The 18,650-nt window shown below is 46.7% G+C and overlaps 1 protein-coding gene across 2 annotated transcripts in view; it reads right to left on the reverse strand.

Annotated features, from left to right (window-relative positions):
• LOC137420685 (H(+)/Cl(-) exchange transporter 5) overlaps positions 1-18,650 on the reverse strand; it is a 146,141-nt gene that overhangs the window by 47,784 nt on the left and 79,707 nt on the right. For both annotated transcript variants that reach the window (XM_078773362.1, XM_078773413.1), the window contains one exon: positions 10,719-10,905. In XM_078773362.1, the coding sequence (XP_078629488.1) occupies positions 10,719-10,905 (187 nt within the window). The remainder of the gene's footprint in view (positions 1-10,718; positions 10,906-18,650) is intronic.

Consider the following 18,650-nt stretch of genomic DNA (forward strand, 5'->3'; position numbering starts at 1 on the left):
TACATTGCGTGCACTTTTGCGCCCTTACCACCTTACTCACTTGTTGCTTCTTTTGTCTCCCACCTCCGAGGATCTGGCTTTGGGGTAGAGAGAGAGGAGAGAGAGGTGCTGGCTGCGCAGTTGTGGGCCTGCACTTTCGCTGTTCGCTGCCTGGATCGATACACCATATGGACCGCAATGTTTGTGGCCACCCACAATGGACCGCAGTTCGTTTGCGGCCAAGCACCACCTGGGGATGGACCTATGGGTCAACGTGGCACCTATGCCATACAGGTGAACCACTTTTAGTTAACACCAAGTGCACCACAAGAAGAGCAAGAGACACCTGCAGGGTTAGGGGTTGTCGAATTTATTTTTATTCCAATGAACAATGGTGACTGCACCGATTGGTGGTGGGGTGGTGCTGTTGATGCTCGGGAAGGGTGCTCTGCACGTTATTAAAGGCCGTCGGCCACAGAGCACTCGTGGGTTGGTGTATCGATGTTGGCAAGCGCGCTCTCTCTCTATGCATAACATCTGCATGTGTTCCTCCAAAAACAGGTCCTGGATCGTAGTGTAAATAGCAGCGTAGTCTTGTAAATAATGCTCCCTACCGGCTGTACGTTTAGTTTGAGAATTCTTTCCGGATTCGGTTATCCTGTGGGTGTGTTTCTGTGAGGAGAAGGGTGCAACGTCGCAGGGGGACATATTTACTCATTTGTGAATATCTGTAAAACTGTCGCACTCAGGGTAGAGTTAATAGTAGAGGGAACTACATTGCGTGCCACACTAAAGTAGGTAAAAATTTATCGGGTCGGGACGCCCCGAGGGTAGAGAAGGGTGCAATGTTGCGAATATGGAATTTGGCCTCCATATCCGCTTGTAAATATTCCCCTATTTTCTCCAATACTCCCCAACTTTCCCCAGTCCCCCATTCCCTAGTCCCATTGCATGTAAATAACAATCAGTAGAGCCGACCTTCCCCTTATTCCCCCATTAAATGTCGTGCCCAGGTCCACCGCACCACACGTAGACAACTTTCGGACATCTTCCTAGTTATTCTTAATCTATGTCAGTTAAGGCCTCGTTTCCATTAATTATGACTCTTCGTTGCACCAGAATGTGATTATATGGCATCAGTAGTGAGTTTAGGACCTTTCCCATACCTCCTCCCATCTTCTTCCCCAAACAACAACAATAACAACAACTACAACAACAATTACAACAACAACAGAGGGGATGGCGGCGGAGCGGGGGAGGATGCGTCCTCACACCGGCTCGATTAGCTCCAGACCATGCGCTCCACGGGGTTACCCCGAAGGGGCTGGCTGTCAGCTCCTCGTCGGGGGCGGAGCCAGTAACCCCCCCCGCACGCACCCAATGAGAAGCAACGTGCCGATTCCACGAGGCGGAGCTAACGAGCCGAGGGCGTGTCACTCCCCGCCGGATATACGCGGCCACGCGCCGGATGTGACGTGAGATGCGCCCCCAGCCTGGAGAGAGAAGTCGCCACCCCTCGAGCGCTGCAATACCTCCACCGCATCTCTTAAACTGGACCGTACGTGATCCTGCCCTGAGCTCCAGGTGCACCTGGAGCGATCGCTACCCGCTTTCGTTGCAATCAAACCCCGTGTGAGTGAGCCTTGTCCCGTTTATTTGTCGTCCGTTGGGGTTAATATAAGTGTGTTTAAGTGCCCACCTTCCTATGTTTCCCTCTTGTCCCTGTAATCTAAACCTTCCGCATTATTGTAATAACAACCTTTGAGAACCGTATCCCTGGTGTCGTGTCGTATTAATTCCAGCCGTGTGTCTTCTTTTTCCTTCATTGGTCTAGCATAGCGCGATTAGTCAACCCCGGGTGCAATCGGGGTAACTTGTACGGATACGGCGGCCATCCCGCTCGGCCCACCATACCATCAAAGTCGTATCTGTAACAATATATATATATATATATATATATATATATATATATATATACAGTGAAACCTTGACTTACGAGTTTTAATTCGTTTTGTGACCGAGCTCATAACTCAATTTGCTCGTTTCTCAAATTAAATTTCCCCATTAAAATGCATTGAAATGCTATTAATCCGTTCTAGCCCGCCAAAAACCACACCAATTTTTTTTAAATATACAGTATATATAAAAATATCTCGCGCTTTATATTTCACCTGTATGCAGCATACAAGTTGGCAGGATGGCCTGGACTGGAGGTACGCACACTTGACTCTAAACTGTCCAGCCTGGGTTTGAATCCCGACCCAGCTATAACCTGTCATGGGTGAATCACAGGCAGGGTGATTCATCAATGTGTGTACCGCTAAACTGGGCGCCCCGTTTTCGTCCCATTAGTTGTTGGATGTTAAGGATCTCACCGTGTTTTCCACAAAGAGAAGGCGAGCTATCGCCGGCACTCTGAACAAGTTGTGGCCTGGCATGCTCTTCTCCTCTGCCGTTATATACGTCCTCCTCGGCATCTTTTTCCAGAAGAGCCCTGTCTCGTCACAGTTGAAGATTTGCTGGGGGATGTATCGTTCGGCTTCTATCAGTTCGGCAAAAGTTATAATAAAATCTTCAGCTGCCTTCACATCCGCCTCACCAAGTCGACAACACGCACACCTCGCTCATGTTTTTCGACGATTGCGTGTTTTATATCCAAGCACATCGTCCTCTTCTTCTTCTCAGTACTGCCCTTGGCACTCAATTTCTTAGGACCCATGGTTAAAACTAAGAAATTTTCCAAAATAACCAAAATGCGAAAACAAAGCAGCAGCGATATACGGCAGAGATGCTTGCACGGCAAGATAACCACGTGACTGGAACCCACCTGGTGGCGGGTGGCGTAAGCTCCAAAATAACCAAAATGCGAAAACAAAGCAGCAGCGATATACGGCAGAGATGCTTGCACGGCAAGATAACCACGTGACCGGAACCCACTTGGTGGCGGGTGGCGTAAGCTCGTAACTCAGATCTCGGCTCGCATCTCAAAGCAATAAACCGCCCGAGCGACGGCTCGTATCTCGGAAAACTCGTAAGTTGGTGCACTCGTAAGTCAAGGTTTCACTGTATGTATGTATGTATATATATATATATATATATATATATATATATATATATATATATATATATATATATATATATATATATATATATATACATATATATATATATATACATATATATATATATATATATATATATATATATATATATATATATATATATATATATATATATATATATATATATATGTATATATATATATATATATATATATATATACACACACAGAGTTGGCATTTAATATGGAATATTTTTCCGAGTCATCCTTCCGAGGTCGGCAAATTGAGTAGCAGTTCACTGGTAATTCCCTGTGTGTCGCAAGAGGTGACTAACAGGGTTGGCGGCAGAAAGGGCATCCGGCCATTAACCATCGCTTCAAAAAGGGGACCATGGTGCCCGAAAAAGGCCAACCCCTGCTCTGTGGGGAGAAAATGGCCTCTAAAGGTGGTTCATGCATACAAGGTTACTCAAAATGATGTGAAAATTTTCATACACCTATCATTTTACAAATGCGATCCTCTTTTTTTACTTTTGCCTAACGAACAAGGTTTAAAGTTTTGTTTCCATCGAAATTTCAACCATGCTGAACAATTTGTCTGTGCCCCATCGGATGCTCATTTTACAGACGTTTTTTCCTACAAAGTTGCATGTTTCTTATACAAAGGTCGTTTTGTAGAGTCCAAGCAAATGCAACAATTCTATGATACAAAACCATCAAACGTATTGTTGAAAAGTTTAGACACTGAAAGTGTGAAAGACCGAATTAAAGGACAAAGTGGTTGAAAAGCTTCAGCGAGACCACCTGACTAGTTTGAGGCTGGAAGAGAAGCTTTGCAGACTTCTCCAAAAACGTCGACATGCCGACTTGCACACCTAGTGGGAATTTAGCGCATGACCCTTAGCAGAATAATACACGATGATCTGAAACTACCTGAACAAGATACAGTTACTACTGCACCAGACCAAAATAAATACGAGGGAGAACTTTGAATTGTGCACTGCCATTGTTCAGTGGATCGAAGAAGACCAGGATTTCCAAGACAACACCTTCTTTCATGATGAGGCCTACTTCCACCTCAGCACCCACATGAACAAACAGAACATGCGATTTGGGGCAGAACACCAACCACATGAACAAATGGAACAAGCAGTTTTTGTAGCAAAGTAACGGTTTGGTGTGCCATCGGACATATCGGTATAACAGGACCTTTCTTCTTTGAGAATAAAGCTGGACAAACAGCGATGGTCAACAAAGATAGGTACTTGGACATGTTGTACAGAAGATTCCTTCTGGCACCGAGAACGAAGCAGGAAGCAAGATATGACGATGGATTCAGTCATCCTCCAGCAAGACGGCGCACCATATGGCTAAGTTTTTGAGACACCATTTCCCAGCTGATCGACTCATTCCTCGACGGATCATGGCCTCCCTACTCCCCGGATCTATTTCCTCCCATCTACTACCTATTTTGGTCCATCAAAGCTAAAGTCTACGAAATCAACCCACATATACTGCAGGAGTTCAAAAATAGCCCCATGGGGGAACTGACGGTTATTTCCCCAATGTTTGAGAAAATTTTAAAAGAAATTACCTGAATTTGAGGTGAACCCTCCCCTCCCCCCCTTTTCAGCCTCTTATATGGGACAGATCCGGATGGTGAGCACAACCCAATGAGACCTTAATGTTCTGATGTATCATACCAAATTTGGTCCATGTTGGTCATATCGTTTGTGAGAATATGTTTTGATGAATATGAGGGATTAGGGGAAGAGCCCATGCCCCCCCCCCCCCCCCCACCATTTCTAGGCGAGATACGGCCATGGAAAGCACAACTTAAGGTGAGGGCATGGTCACGATGCCACATGGCCAGTTTGGTCTGGATCCGATTTTCAGTTTCTGAGAAGATCTTTAAATTGAATACCAATATTTGGGGCAAAACCCCCCTTTCACACCCTTTAAATGGGTGGATCTGGATAGGGAGCACAACCCCATGAGACCTGACTGTCCTGATGCATTGTACCAAATTTGGTCCATATCGCTCAGGTAGTTGTGGAGAAGATGTTTTAGTGAAAATGAGGGATTCAGAGAGCGGCCCTACCAGCTTAACTTTAATGATACTGCAGACATGTGGAGAAATGTTTTGAATCCATTTGGGAAGGAGTTGATTCACTATCTCTCAACATAAAGGCCGACTAACCCACAACATTGTTTATCGTGAGATAGTATACGTCCTTTACACTGAAATAAAAACGTTTCGTGTTTTACTGATTACCACCATTGTTTCACAATCACAAAGCATAAATGATGCCAATGGAAACAATAGGTGATGTCCTGAGAATGCCAATTAGCAACGTTTGTTTTAGTGAGATGTATAAAAACAACACGTTTGTTTCCTGATTGTCACTTTCATTCACCATCATTGACACTTTCATTTTGCAATTTATCATTTATTTCCAGTTTTTTGCAATTTTGCCTTTTGCAATTTATCAATTTAGCATTTATTGGGGGGGGAGGGAGGAGGATGCCCCCCCCCCCCAGATGATATATATTAAAATGTTGATTAAGAGCTCTCCAAACATTGAGCATTTCTTATGACTGGCTCCAACCACACTAAGCCTGGAGTTGGCTTAACGGTTAGGGTGGAGGGCTTAGGATCCCAGGGTCCTGAGTTCGAATCCCGGTCAGCTGTTGAATTAACATCAGGTGGGGTCGACTCAGCCTGTCATCCTTCGGGGGTCGCAAAAATGAGTACCAACTCACTGGGTCCTCTCTCTAGGAGGTTGGTGGCAGGATTTGCACTCCGGCCGCCGTAAAACACCTCATTCCGTAACACACACGGTGGGTGGGAGGAAATTGAGGGAGGAAGTAAGGGGTGAAAATAAAAAGACCGAGGGTAGTTCAGAGAAAGGACAATCGTGGACACACAACAATGGAGCAGGGTAGACCTAAAAAAAAAACCAGCACGAAAAGTCCACAAAGAAAAGAAAACTCGCAAATTTGCATGGATTTTAAAACAAAACCGAAATATAAACACACAGTAAAATAAACAGTAGAAAATAGACAAAACAAATGGGAGTGCTTATCTTTGAGGAAAACGGACAAGTCGAGAATCGACACGACTGAGCTCAAAGCAAACCTGCAGTACAAGATGATGACTGGATGACTAAAATGATCACTGGGTTGTTAGCAGTAAACACAAACTTCTGGGAGCACGTGAGGCAGTGCTTTGTTACCTGTACACGGGCCAAATAAAGGCAGGGTTTTCTGTGGAACTCAGTTCCGTGGGTCCCTGCTAGTCTCTTTTAAAATGGTACGTGCTGTTTGAAAACGATGGGTAGTTTGCTATTCTGCTTGAACGGGATTGTCTGGAGACACCCGGAGACAGGTACACATTTATAATTAAGTTTATCCTTTATTATATTTTAATGGCCTCCAAAGGTGGTTTTTTTATCCTTTATTAATTACTTTGTTATTTTGCACCTGTTGTTATTTTGCAACAAATGATGAATTGCAAAACCAAATCCTCATTATATATAGTGCTGCCTTCCCTTCCCGACCCCCCACCCCACTTTCTCCTATGCTCTCACGTTGCCTTCCTTTCTCCTCCGCTCACGCTGCCTTCCTTTTTTTTTTCTTTTTTTTTTGTATACAGAATCGAGGCTCGTGAAAGAGCTAACATTTATTTCACAACAAATCAATCATATGAAATTATATAAAAATTAATTATATAAAAATTTTATAAATATATAATTATAAATTTATAATTATATAAATAAATTACTCAATTATATAAAAAGAGGGAGCGGAAGACAAGATGGGGAGAGAAGGGGAAGCACACAAACACAACATTTGAGAGCAGGGAGATGTGTGGGAGGGAGAGGGCTTGGGGGAGGAGGCATGGGAAGGGGGGGGGGGGGGGAAGTATAAAACACAAGGACACCAAAGACTTCCAGGACAGAAGTTGGTATTTTAAAAAAGTGGATTTGGGGTGAAATTAGCAGGGGTAGAAAAGATCAAGGTTTTGGATGGGGGAAGATAAGAGATAGTGGGGAACAGCTGTTTAAAAGACCTAGAGGATGGAGTGGGATTGAAGAGAGTGAGGGAGTTTGTTCCAGAGGCGGGAGAAAAGAGGAATGAAGGAGTGAAGGTGAGCAGAGAGTCTTGATTTTGGCAGTTTAACCATAAGAGGGTTGCAGGCAGATCTTGTGCGACCTGTAGGAATATTTGGGGGACAGAGCCCAGAGAGAGCTGGGGGAGCAAGGCCGGAGAGGAGTCGGTAGAAGACGGAAAGACCACCAACCTGCCTGCGGTGAGTGAGTGAAAGGCCCTTGGAGTTAGCTTCATCGCGGGAGATTCCAATGATTCTGAACGCTTTGGTTTTAACAGCGTGAAGACGAGCTAGGTGTGAGGCAGGAGCACCAGCCCAGAGGGGAGAGCAGTATTCCATTGAGCTGCGGATGAAAGCATTGTATGTGGTGAGAAGCTCAGGTGTGCCGAGGAAGGACTTCACACGACGGAGGATGCCCAGTCGGCGACTGGCTTTGGAGGCCAGATTGGAAATGTGGTTTTCCCAGGAAAGATCATGGCAGATAGTGAGACCCAAAAGCTTGAGTGACAGAACTTCTTGGAGAGGATTATTCAGAAAGTGGATGGGAGGGTTGTCCAGTCGGTCTTTTCAGAGAGACATCGTAAGAGTGTGAGATTTGTCAGGATTGAAAGACATGTTCCACTTGTTTGCCCAGTCTGTGATTTTGTCCAGGTCTGCAGAGAGCGAGGAGGCTGCAGACTGCCGATCTGAGGGATGAGGAATGGAGCGACAGAGTAGAGTCATCAGCAAAGAGATAGAGAGGATTTTCAAGAGAGTCAGAGAGATCATTGATGAAGACCAGAAAAAGTACAGGGCCCAGAACACTGCCTTGGGGAACTCCAGCCTGAACAGGAAGAGGAGATGAGAGAAACCCATTCAGGGCCACACGTTGACTACGACTAGAGAGGACGTCCGCCAGCCATGCGTGGAGATTTCCATGGATACCAAAGGAGGAGAGTTTGGTGAACAGAGCGGGGTGCCAGACCGCATCGAAGGCACGTGATATATCAAGGGAGACAGCTCTAATTTCCTGTTTGGCATTGAGGACCTCCATCCATTGTTGAGAAAGCAGAAGCAGCATGTCCAGAGTAGAGTGACCAGGTCTGAAACCAAATTGATGATCAGAGATCAAGCCATTGGAGAAGAGGAAAGATTTCATATCCGAAGCAATGATGGATTCCATGACTTTGCTGATAATTGGGAGAAGGCTGATTGGTCTGTAGTTGCTAGGATCAGTTTTTGCACCTTTTTTGTGCAAAGCGGTGATGTTGGCTGATTTCCAAGCAGATGGCAGATGACCTTGAGCAAAAGAGAGGGTGAAGAGAATAGAGAGAGGGAGTGAAAGAGCGGAAGAACAGGATTTTAGGAAATGTGGGCTGATGCCGTCAGGTCCAGTTGCAGAATCAGAGTCGAGGGTTGACAAACTTTTCCACCTTGTCAGGAGGAATGGACACAGAGTGCAGGAGCAACTGGGTACGACTGGGTACGGTGGGTACAGAGAGGGATGGGTTTGGGACACAAGATTTAGAGGCAAACACAGAGTTGAGGCATTCAGCTTTTTCATGTGCGGAGTCAGCCATGTAGCCGTTTGAGGTGAGGGAGGGGATGGAGGGGGAACAAACACCAGAAACAGATTTGACCAGACGCCACCAGGATTTGGAAGAGGGAGACAGATAAGAGAGTTCGGTCTTGAGAACGGAGAGATATTGTTTCCTGGCTCTCCTGAGGGTGGACACACACTTGTTTCGGGCTTTGTGAAAGGAAATGAGATTTCCTTCCGTTGGATTTGCTTTCCAGGAGATGAAAGCAAGTTGTTTCTGGGCAACAGCCTCACCACAAGATAAAATGTACCATGGACGGGAGGAAGGGTATGACAACTGAAGACGAGATGGGATAAATCTGTGCATGAGAGAGAGCAATTTACTTTGGAAGAATTCCCAGGATGAGTTGATGTCAGAGGCGGTAGAGATGGGAGACCAGTCCAGATGATTGATGGCTGCTTGAAGACCGTGCCAGTTGGTCTGAGTGAAATGTCAGACTCGTCGACGCTAAGGAGGCTCTCTGAGAATGGCCAGAGAGATGTCCACTTTAACAAACACATGATCAGATGAACCGATTGGAGCAGCAGAAGAGCATCAGACATTTGCAGGGATGTTTGTCATAACCAAGTCTAGAAGAGAAGATGCTCCATTGACTGATATCCGGGTCGGGAAATTGACAGATTGTGTCAGTCCCAGTTGGTCGCAGAAGTCCTTTGCTGAGGAGCCATGGCTGGTGAGAGAGGTACCCAAACGCATCCAGCTGGCATGATGACAGTTGAAATCACCACATATGAGGAAGAGAGAGTTGGGATAAGTCGATAGAAGTTGGTCCATGTTATCAGACAGAGAGATCGAGATTGAGTCATCACTGTTTGGTGGACGGCACAACACACATATGAACAAAAGGTGGGAGCAAAGGAGAAGCCGTCGCCAGAGGTACTCCTGGGGGTGAGGTGGAGAGAGGGCAGTGCAGGGAGAGTGAGGAAGATAGTTTTTGATAAAGATAGCAACCCCACCTCCAGGACGAGATATTAAGGATCAGGGACATCTTGAAGGAGGAAAATTTAAATCTTGTCTGTTTAACCTCTGTTTTGGAGGAAATATCGGAGGAAATCTCTGTTTAATCTTGTCTTTCGCAAACAATAAACTTTCTTCAGCATCTTTAATGCCAATATCTTGTTTCTTGCATTGTTTGCCACTCAATTCTCCGATGAGATGATGTACCTTTTTGCTGTGACCACGAGCAAATGCACTTTCTGTATCCAGAGTCTTTCCTTCCACACACTCTTTCTCAGCTTTCTTCACTTAACACAAATTCTTGTGCTCTGGACTTTGTGATCTAAGGTTTTCGCTTTTCGTCTTTCTTCAATCAAATCGAGACATTCATCACTCATCCAAGGTTTTATCTTTGGACGGTCGATTGGGCAATGTTCTTCAATCGCACCTTTCCGTGCATCAGCAAAGTTGCACTAATTGTGCTGCTTGCTTTCCATGGATGCTTTCATTGACCTATTCAAAAGCATCACAGTTTTTTAAAGCCTTGCAAAAAAGCTAGCGAGTGCTTTGTTTGGCTTTTCCGTATTCCACCATCTAACTGATTTTAGGCCAGACCATTTGATGATCACAACCACAATTTGCACTGGGTAAGGATCATGAGTCCATACATTCGCATCGATCTCTTTGTCTCGTGGTAATGAAGTCCATTTTATTCTTGCATCTGTTTCCCAGCGACGTCCAAGTATACCGTTGATTAGCACGATGCCTGATGCAGGTATTGAGTACAAGCAAATTGTTATCTTCTAACCAATCCAAAAGCAGCTTCCCTTACTCATTTAACTCACCCAAGCCAAATATTCTACAAGTACAATGATCTGTGTTAAACCGTCTAAGCCCATGATAATTCCGATTCAAATGTCCAGGAAAAAAACAATTCCTTCGCACTTGAGATTTCCAGTTGAAAATAAAAGCACAACAGTGAAAGACCATACAGCGATGGAAAAAGCTATTTTTCATGAGGCATACAAGTAAAGAAAATTATATTATTTACCTAAGCAAGCAGCTGCCCCCACCATGGCATACAATCCAGGAGTGATGCATGAGGCACCAGAGTGACACCATTGGTTGAAAATCACCCAATCAGGATGTGCAGAAACAATCTGTTCCATGGTGACCCCAAGCACACGTCCAGCTATGGCTCCTACTGCCATCGAGGGGATAAAAAGGCCCGACGGGACCTGGAGGATGATGAGGAAAACTCATGAGACGTGACCAAAAAAGAAAACGACAAAAAAGAAAACGACAAAAAAAAACATCAAATATGTTTAACAATTTAATAAACACAACCTACCACAGAAATTTATTTGACAATAAACAGTCAAGTGTAAACCCAATCACAAGTAAATGAAAGCTATATTCACTTCAATCATTCCGTCAGTGTCACACCATCAATGAGATTTTAGTTTGTAAAAAGAAAGACCCAAAAAATCGAATAGATGTCGATCGAATCACAATCCAGTCATGCAGTGTGTCGGCCGTCCATGCACTCCTGAACCGCTGGACAGAATGAGTTGAAAATTGGTCATTTAACTCAAGGGGAGGGGACAATGGGGGTGCCCAAAAGGTTTTAGATGGTTAAAAAAAATACTTTGGGAGTTCAGGGTTGGGAGAGGACCCCATTTCTCCCTATGTAAATGTGCATCGTAAAACAACCCGGTGGGAGTGGGGTCATTGAGCATGACCATCTCAACTTGTGCGCTACAAGCAAACATACCCGTTCTCAGTGACAGGAAAGGTTCAGGCTAATCTATCAATTTAAATGATTTCATGGACTTTATAAAAGGTTAATTGTGTTGCACTGTTGGTTTCACTCTGCTTATACCACCCACTGCAAAATTGTGGAACAACATCGGGTGGTGGAGGTTCAATTAGTCTAAAAAGAGGGCAAAATATATCTATTTTAAATTGTGCAATTCTATGAAGATCTGCATGACATATTCATTTATCCAGATGTTCACATGATTTCAAAGATTACTGGAAGGGACAATAAAATGCCTGAGTATATTGCATCATGAAAAGTGAAATGAAAATGCAAGATAACCAATCAGCAGCTTTTAAAACGCAGTGCGGGAAAGCTGCCATTGTAAACAGGAGACAGATGGATGCACGGACAGATTCCAAGGTTCGATATATATACATATCGAACCTTGGAATCTGTCCAAGGAATATATATATATACAGGGTGATTCACATACAACGTACTATTTTGTTTTCGAATAACTCTGTGTTGCGTGAACTGATTTACTTGTAATTTGCAGCACTTATAGACAAATGTTCCCCATTTATTATGTGAAAATTTCATTAAAAAGTAATTGATACAAATTTAGTTATGGGTCTCGATATGGCGGCCGTCATTTTCGATCACTCGGAACAGTCTCTGCTTGTATTCGAGCATGGTTTCCTGCCGCATTTCATCAGTGATCTCCCGGAAGGCATTCCTGATGCGGTGCTTGAGTTCCAGCAAGTCTCTTGGTCGAGTCGTGTACACTTTGGACATTGCTTGGCAGCACCCAGCTTCGACCAAACTCCGTTCAAAGACGTCGTTTCACTTTGATTAAGCTTTTTGTGACCTCATACCAGGTTGCACCTTTTGCACGCTCCTGACTGTTGTAACTTGCCATTCTTGCTGATTTTTTCTTTACATTATGCTGTAAAAAGTCTAAAGCTGACTCTAAGGCCGTTTCCATAATTATCAACGTTTAAGAGCAATTTAATCGACATGTCATGTCATGGCAAGAGGTCAGGCTGTTTCCCATCATCAAAAATGACGGCCGAGACCAATAACTAAATTTGTATGAATTATTTTTAAATGAAATTTTCACATAATAAATGGGGAACATTTGTCTAAGTGCTGCAAATTACAAGTAAATCGGTTCACGCAACACAGTTATTCAAAAACAAAATAGTACATCGTTTGTGAATCACTATATATATATATATATATATATATATATATATATATATATATATATATATATATATATATATATATATATATATATATATATAATGTTGCGGATATGGCATTTGGCCTCCATATCCGCTTGTAAATATTCCCCTATTTCCCCAATACTCCCAAACTATCCCCAATCCCCCATTCCCTAGTCCCATTGTCTGTAAACAACACTCTGTAGAACCGACCTTCCCCTTTTTCCCCCATTAAATGTCGTGCCCAGGTCCACCGCATCTCACGTAGACAACTTTCGGACATCTTGCTAGTTATTCTTAGTCTATGTCAGTTAAGGACTCGTTTCCATTAATTCTGACTCTTCGTTGCACCAGAATGTGATTATATGGCACCAGTAGTGAGTTTAGGACCTTCCCATACCTCCTCCCATCTTCTTCCCCAAACAACAACTACAACAACAACAACAACTACAACAACGGCGCGCGCGGGGAGTGTGCGTCCTCACTCCGGCTCGGTTAGCCGCCATTACCCATGTGCGCCGACGGGGTTACCACGAAGGGGCTGCCTGTCGGCCCCTCGTCAAGGGCGGAGCCGGTAACCCCCCGCACCCAATGAGAAGCAACGGGCCGATTCCATCTGGGGCGGAGCTAACGAGCCGAGGGCGTGTCACTCCCCGCCGGATATACGCAGCCACTTACCGGACGTGACGTCAGATGCGCCCCCAGCTTGGAGAAAGAAAGTCACCTTCGAGCGCTGAGTGAGACCTCCCGCATCTCTGGACCGGAGCGGGTCGATTCTGTCCTTGAGCCAAGAGTGCACCTTGAGCCATCGACTACCCGCTTTCCTTGCCATCAATCCCCGTGTGAGTCAGTTTTGTCCCGTTTATCTGTCGTCTGTCGGGGCTAATATAAGAGTGTGTCTAAGTGCCTGCCTTTCTATGCTGTCCCTCTCATTCCTGTAATCTGACCTTCCGCAATATTATAACCTCCTCCGGAGGTCTTGAGAACTGAACCCTTGGTGTCGTGTCATTTTAATCCCAGCCGTTGTGTCTTTTCCATCATTGATTTAGCATAGCGCGACTTAGTCAACGTTCGAGCATAATCGGGTAACTTGTGCGGACACGGCGGCCATTCCGCTCGGCCCACCATAACATCAAAGTCGTGTCTGTAACAATTGGTGTCAGGAGTGTCGGATTCGGACCTGGGACTAAATTCATTTAGCCCAAATTTTGGAACACCAAGTGTACCATTAGGGTAACATTTTGGTGTTGGGAAGTAGAATTCGATCCGGAGCGCGTTTTACGCGCTCGAAATTATAACAGCGAAATTTGATTGTGTTTTACAAAATATAAAAACCCGAATTTTGAAAGTCGCGCTATGGCAGACCAAGTCGGCTGGGGTCCGGTAGAGGAGAGTGAGGCAGGGTCGGTCCAGGACCAAATTGAGGGACGTGAGGAGAGCGAAGCAGCGAGGGTAGCAGACGCACAAAATAGCGTCGTTGCGCCCGACGTTGCGGGAGCGCAAAATGGCGCCTCGCACGAGCGCGGGGTAGCCGCGCCCGCTGCGCAAATAGCGGGAATTGATGTGCGGGACCTCATGGCGCAGATTAATGCAACCATACTAATGGCAAATATGGGGCTAGAAGCAAAAATGGATGCTCAGGGTGAGCAAATGGGGGTAATGGGAAACCAAATGGGGGTAATGGGGAACCGGATGGATGCTCAGAGTGAGCAAATGAGGGCTGATAGTGAGCGATTGGAGGGCAAAATAGGGGTAATGGGAAACGAAATGGGGGTAATGAGGGACGAAGCGAGGGGTACCGGTGAGGGGTTAGACAATAATTTTAAGGGATTAGACGAGAAATTTGGGAAATTAGACAATAGATTAGGGGAAATACAGGAGGGGTTAATGGGGGTAGAAAACAGAATGGCCGCTCAAGAGAATCAAATGGAAGGGATGCAAAAGGGGTTAGAGGGGTTAGAAAACAGGATGGAAGGCAAATTGAGGGACATGAGGGACCAAGCGGAAAGGGAAGTTAAACAAATGGGGCAGCAGATAGAGGGGGTCAGAATGGGGATAGAAACCAAACTGGATGCTCACAGGGAGGAAATGGAGCAGATGAGGGTGGCATCTGGGCAGGAGATGCAAGTGATGGGAGAGGAGATCAGAAGAGGAGTGAGTGAGGAGGTCGGAGGAGTGCGCGAGGAGGTGAGGCACTGTAAGGAGCGCATGGAGAATGAGGTGAGAAAGGGGACTATAAAATTGCAAGGGGGCATAGAGGACCTGACGCAGGAGGTGGAACAGCTGTCGGAGGGACAAAAAGGACTAACGGAGCAGGTTCAAAGGAACACTGCGGTATTAGGAGGGTTAAAAGCGACACAAAACGACATAAAAAACGACTTGATAGCGACGAAGAGGGAATGTCAGATGGTACGTGAGGGACTGACAACGAGGCTGGACGAGGTGATAGAGGTAATGGAGACGAAGGACCGGCAGGTGAGGACGCACATGGAAACGGTCAAGGTAGCCTTGGAGGACGAGCTTGAGGAGACGTACCGGGGAATAAAAGAGGTGAAGCAGAAATTAGAAGAAGTGGAAGAAGGGATGAGCGAAATTAAGAAGCGACGGAGAGGGGATAAGAAAGAGATAAAAGAGGAGGTAAAAGAATTGGTCCAAAGTCTGTGTTTGGATCGTGATGATGTGCTCATTAACCGGATGAGGGATTCGCAGGTGATGGAGGAGAAGCGAAGAGGAAGAGGACCCGGTGTAAGTGGTGACCAATATGGTCGTGCGTATGATGCGCCAGGGGATTTAAGAAGCTTGGGGGTCGAGATGGACCCGGGTGTTCGTGAGAGGCCGTTGGTGAAGTGTGCGACAGGTCTGGTGTGCGAAAAAGGAGGTGTGCGAGAAAGTCCGACTCTGGGGTGTGTGAGGAAGAAGTGCGTGCCAAGGAGTGAGGGTGCTGGCGAGAATGAGTCGGTCGTAGCGCGTGTGCGAGGGAGCACATGGAAGCGCGGTGTGGTAAGTGTTACAGAGGGTGTGATGGGAGAGTGTGCGCAAGAGTGTGCGCGAGAGAGGTGTGTAACAGACAGGTGCATGAGGAAAGAGTGCGCTGTCAAGAGTAAGGGTGTGTGCGCTGTCAAGAATGGAGGTGAGAGTAGTGAGAGTGACAAGGAGAGTGAGTTGGTTGTGACAGGTGAGCGAGGATGCACACCTGGAATGGTAGAGCGTGAGTGGGAATGCACGCTGGAATTGGTAGTGAGGCACGTGGTTGGGTGTGCGAATGAGAGCACACCTGTGATTGTCACAGAGGAGGTGACCGAGGAAGGGGCGCGAAGAGGTGTGTTGGTGAGGTGTGCGAGCGGCGAATGTGTGCCAAGGTGTTCGGTGGTCAGGTGTGTGACCAAGGCTGTGAGTGGAATGAGGGTACCTGGGTGTGTAAGGAAAGGTACGAGGAGCATGGGCACGGCTGGATGTGTGAGCAAGGAACGGGCTGCGGGGTGTAAGCATGCAGGTGAAGCATCGACGTTAAACGGAGCAGCGGTTAGGTCGACTTTTAGCCGAATCGGGCCCTCGGTGCGTGCTGGGCCTCGCTTTGAACGGCCGCGTCCGTGCTCCACTAGGCGGAGCTGGCAGCCCGATAGAAAGGGTCGTCATGGCGACCACTTTTTGGTGAGACGTGCCGGCAGGTCGAGAGCGGGACATTGGATGGCTCCGTGCCGAGAAGGTGCGTGGGACCTCGGCCCGGGTAAGCCCCCGTCCCTGCCCCGAATGCCGGACGCATCCAGCCGCCGGCACAAAACAACCAGCATCCATTGCTTGGCTTTACGAAGCCGGGCTTTGGACAGGAATTGGCGCACCGAGAGGCATTAGTGAATAGACTGTGTGATGAGGTTAGTGTTTTGGCCCCAAAATTAGAGAAAAACAAAATTTGATGATTGGCAAAGGAGTGGCAGTAGTGATTGGCAGATGATGGGCAGTGATTGGCCAAATTTTTGATTTGTTGAAATTTGATGTGCAAAATTGATAGTGAGAGACCCCCCGATGTGGTGGGATGGCAAATCCACCATCCCTCACAGAGAGTGGGGCAAATGCGCAATAGCTTATGGGGTGTATGGCAGTGAAAACTAGCCCGGGTGGGTTAGGTTATATTGTAGGGATCTAGCGAAGATGACAGTAGGTGACGTTAAGTTTAGTTAGTGACTGATACCTGTAGTGGGGACGCAGGTAGATTAGTATGGATTATAATGACGTGGGAGCGCAATAGTTTAAAGGGACGACTGGGAAGCGCGAGTTTCAGAGGGGAGTAGTTAGCTGAGATGATGCCGTGTGTGTGTGAGGATGGAACAGGTGTGATTGCACAGGTGTGCAACTGGACAGGTGTGATTGCACAGGTGTGCAACTGGACAGGTGTGTGGAGCAGTGTATGAGTAGTGAGTGTGTGGATCAGCGCGAATGCGCTTGGGGAGAGAAGGGTGCAGGTGGCACCAGGTGTGAGAGCACAGGTGTGCAAGTACAGGTGTGTGGAGAGAGTTGGAGTAAGTGGTACGGAGTGGTGTGCATGGTGCGAAGGTGTGAATGGGGGAAGAGTGGACCCCCATCACGGATACCCGGGGCGGGTAGTGTAAGTGTTAGGTAGAGGGTATAGGTAAATTGTGGTTGGATATTGGCATTTGTGGTGCGGTTGCAGAATGGTGTTGTGGATGGGTGCATTAGTGTTGTGGAAATGGCTGGGCGTGTAGCCTGTTAGTGTGTGTAGTTGGTTGGGCACTCCACCACTGTGAGGATGTCGGCCAGGTGAGGCCGCAGGTGGGCTCTGGGAGCCGGTAGAGTTGTGGATGGGGCCCGAGGATCCGGAGGACGGACCCGGGTAGCCCAGTGCCAGAGAGGGCACCGAGTAGGGAGAGCGCCAGAGGGCCTTCCCCAGGTAGTTAGGTTAGGGTAAGGAGCAGGTAAGCTCGGAGGCAACTGCAGTGGTGGGGGTGTGCAGGTGGGTAGACCCGCTGGGAGAGGTACACGTCGCAGCCCCGAAATTGTGCGAGGGCACCGAGAGATGAATCGGGGGAGTGAGACCCCAAATTGAAAAGCACCACAGTTTGGCCAATGGGAATTGGTTTTTAGAACCCATAGTGTAAGTTGGCCAATGGTTTGGCAGGGAAAGACCCCGGGTAATGTAAAGTTGTTAAAGTCATTTAGGAAATAGTTAGGATTGATGAACCTGTCGCACCATACGCAGCCACTTACCTGTGGTGATGATGATGACTCCACACCTGTGTTTTCTTTGTTCTGTGTGCAGGAACTGAGAATTGCTGTGTGGATTGGTGAGACGCATCACGACGTGGATGAGACATTGGGGTGATTCCATCTCTCCCTCCTTAGGAGGGACTGATGATGAATTGGTGATGGCAAATTTTGATGAAAGTTGAAAATGGCAAATTTGATTGGTTAGGAGGGAGAGAAGACGAATTTGGTTTATGGGAGGAACGGGGAAGACAGTAGGGATGTTTGTTGATTTGTAAAGTAGATGTTTATGGGTAGTGTTGTGTTTTGTGGATACAGTAAGGGGTAAGGGAGGGGCCATGTAGGTTACCTGGTGGGGGGGGGGGGGCGTACGGTAGGAACGTACCTGTCTCACCTGGTTCCCATGTGCCCCCAGTGTGCATCATCTTGTATTGCGTGCACTTTTGCACCCTTACCACCTTACTCACTTGTCTTTTTCTTTTGTCTCCCACCTCCGAGGATCTGGCTTTAGGGCAGAGAGAGAGGAGAGAGAGGTGCTGGTTCCGCAGTTGTGGGCCTGCACTTTCGCTGCTTGCTGCCTGGATCGATACGCCATATGGACCGCAATGTTTGTGGCCGCCCACCATGGACCGCAGTTTTTTTGCGGCCAAGCACCACCCATTGATGGACCTCTGGGTCAACGCGGCACCTATGCCAAACAGGTGAACCACTAATAGTTGGCCCCCTGATGGCCATAATAAAGAAATGGACGCGGTTGGCGCCTTTCTTTATTTCG

This window comes from Myxine glutinosa, chromosome 1, assembly GCF_964187855.1.
Source record: "Myxine glutinosa chromosome 1, kmMyxGlut1.1, whole genome shotgun sequence".
Classification (NCBI taxonomy): domain Eukaryota; kingdom Metazoa; phylum Chordata; class Myxini; order Myxiniformes; family Myxinidae; genus Myxine; species Myxine glutinosa.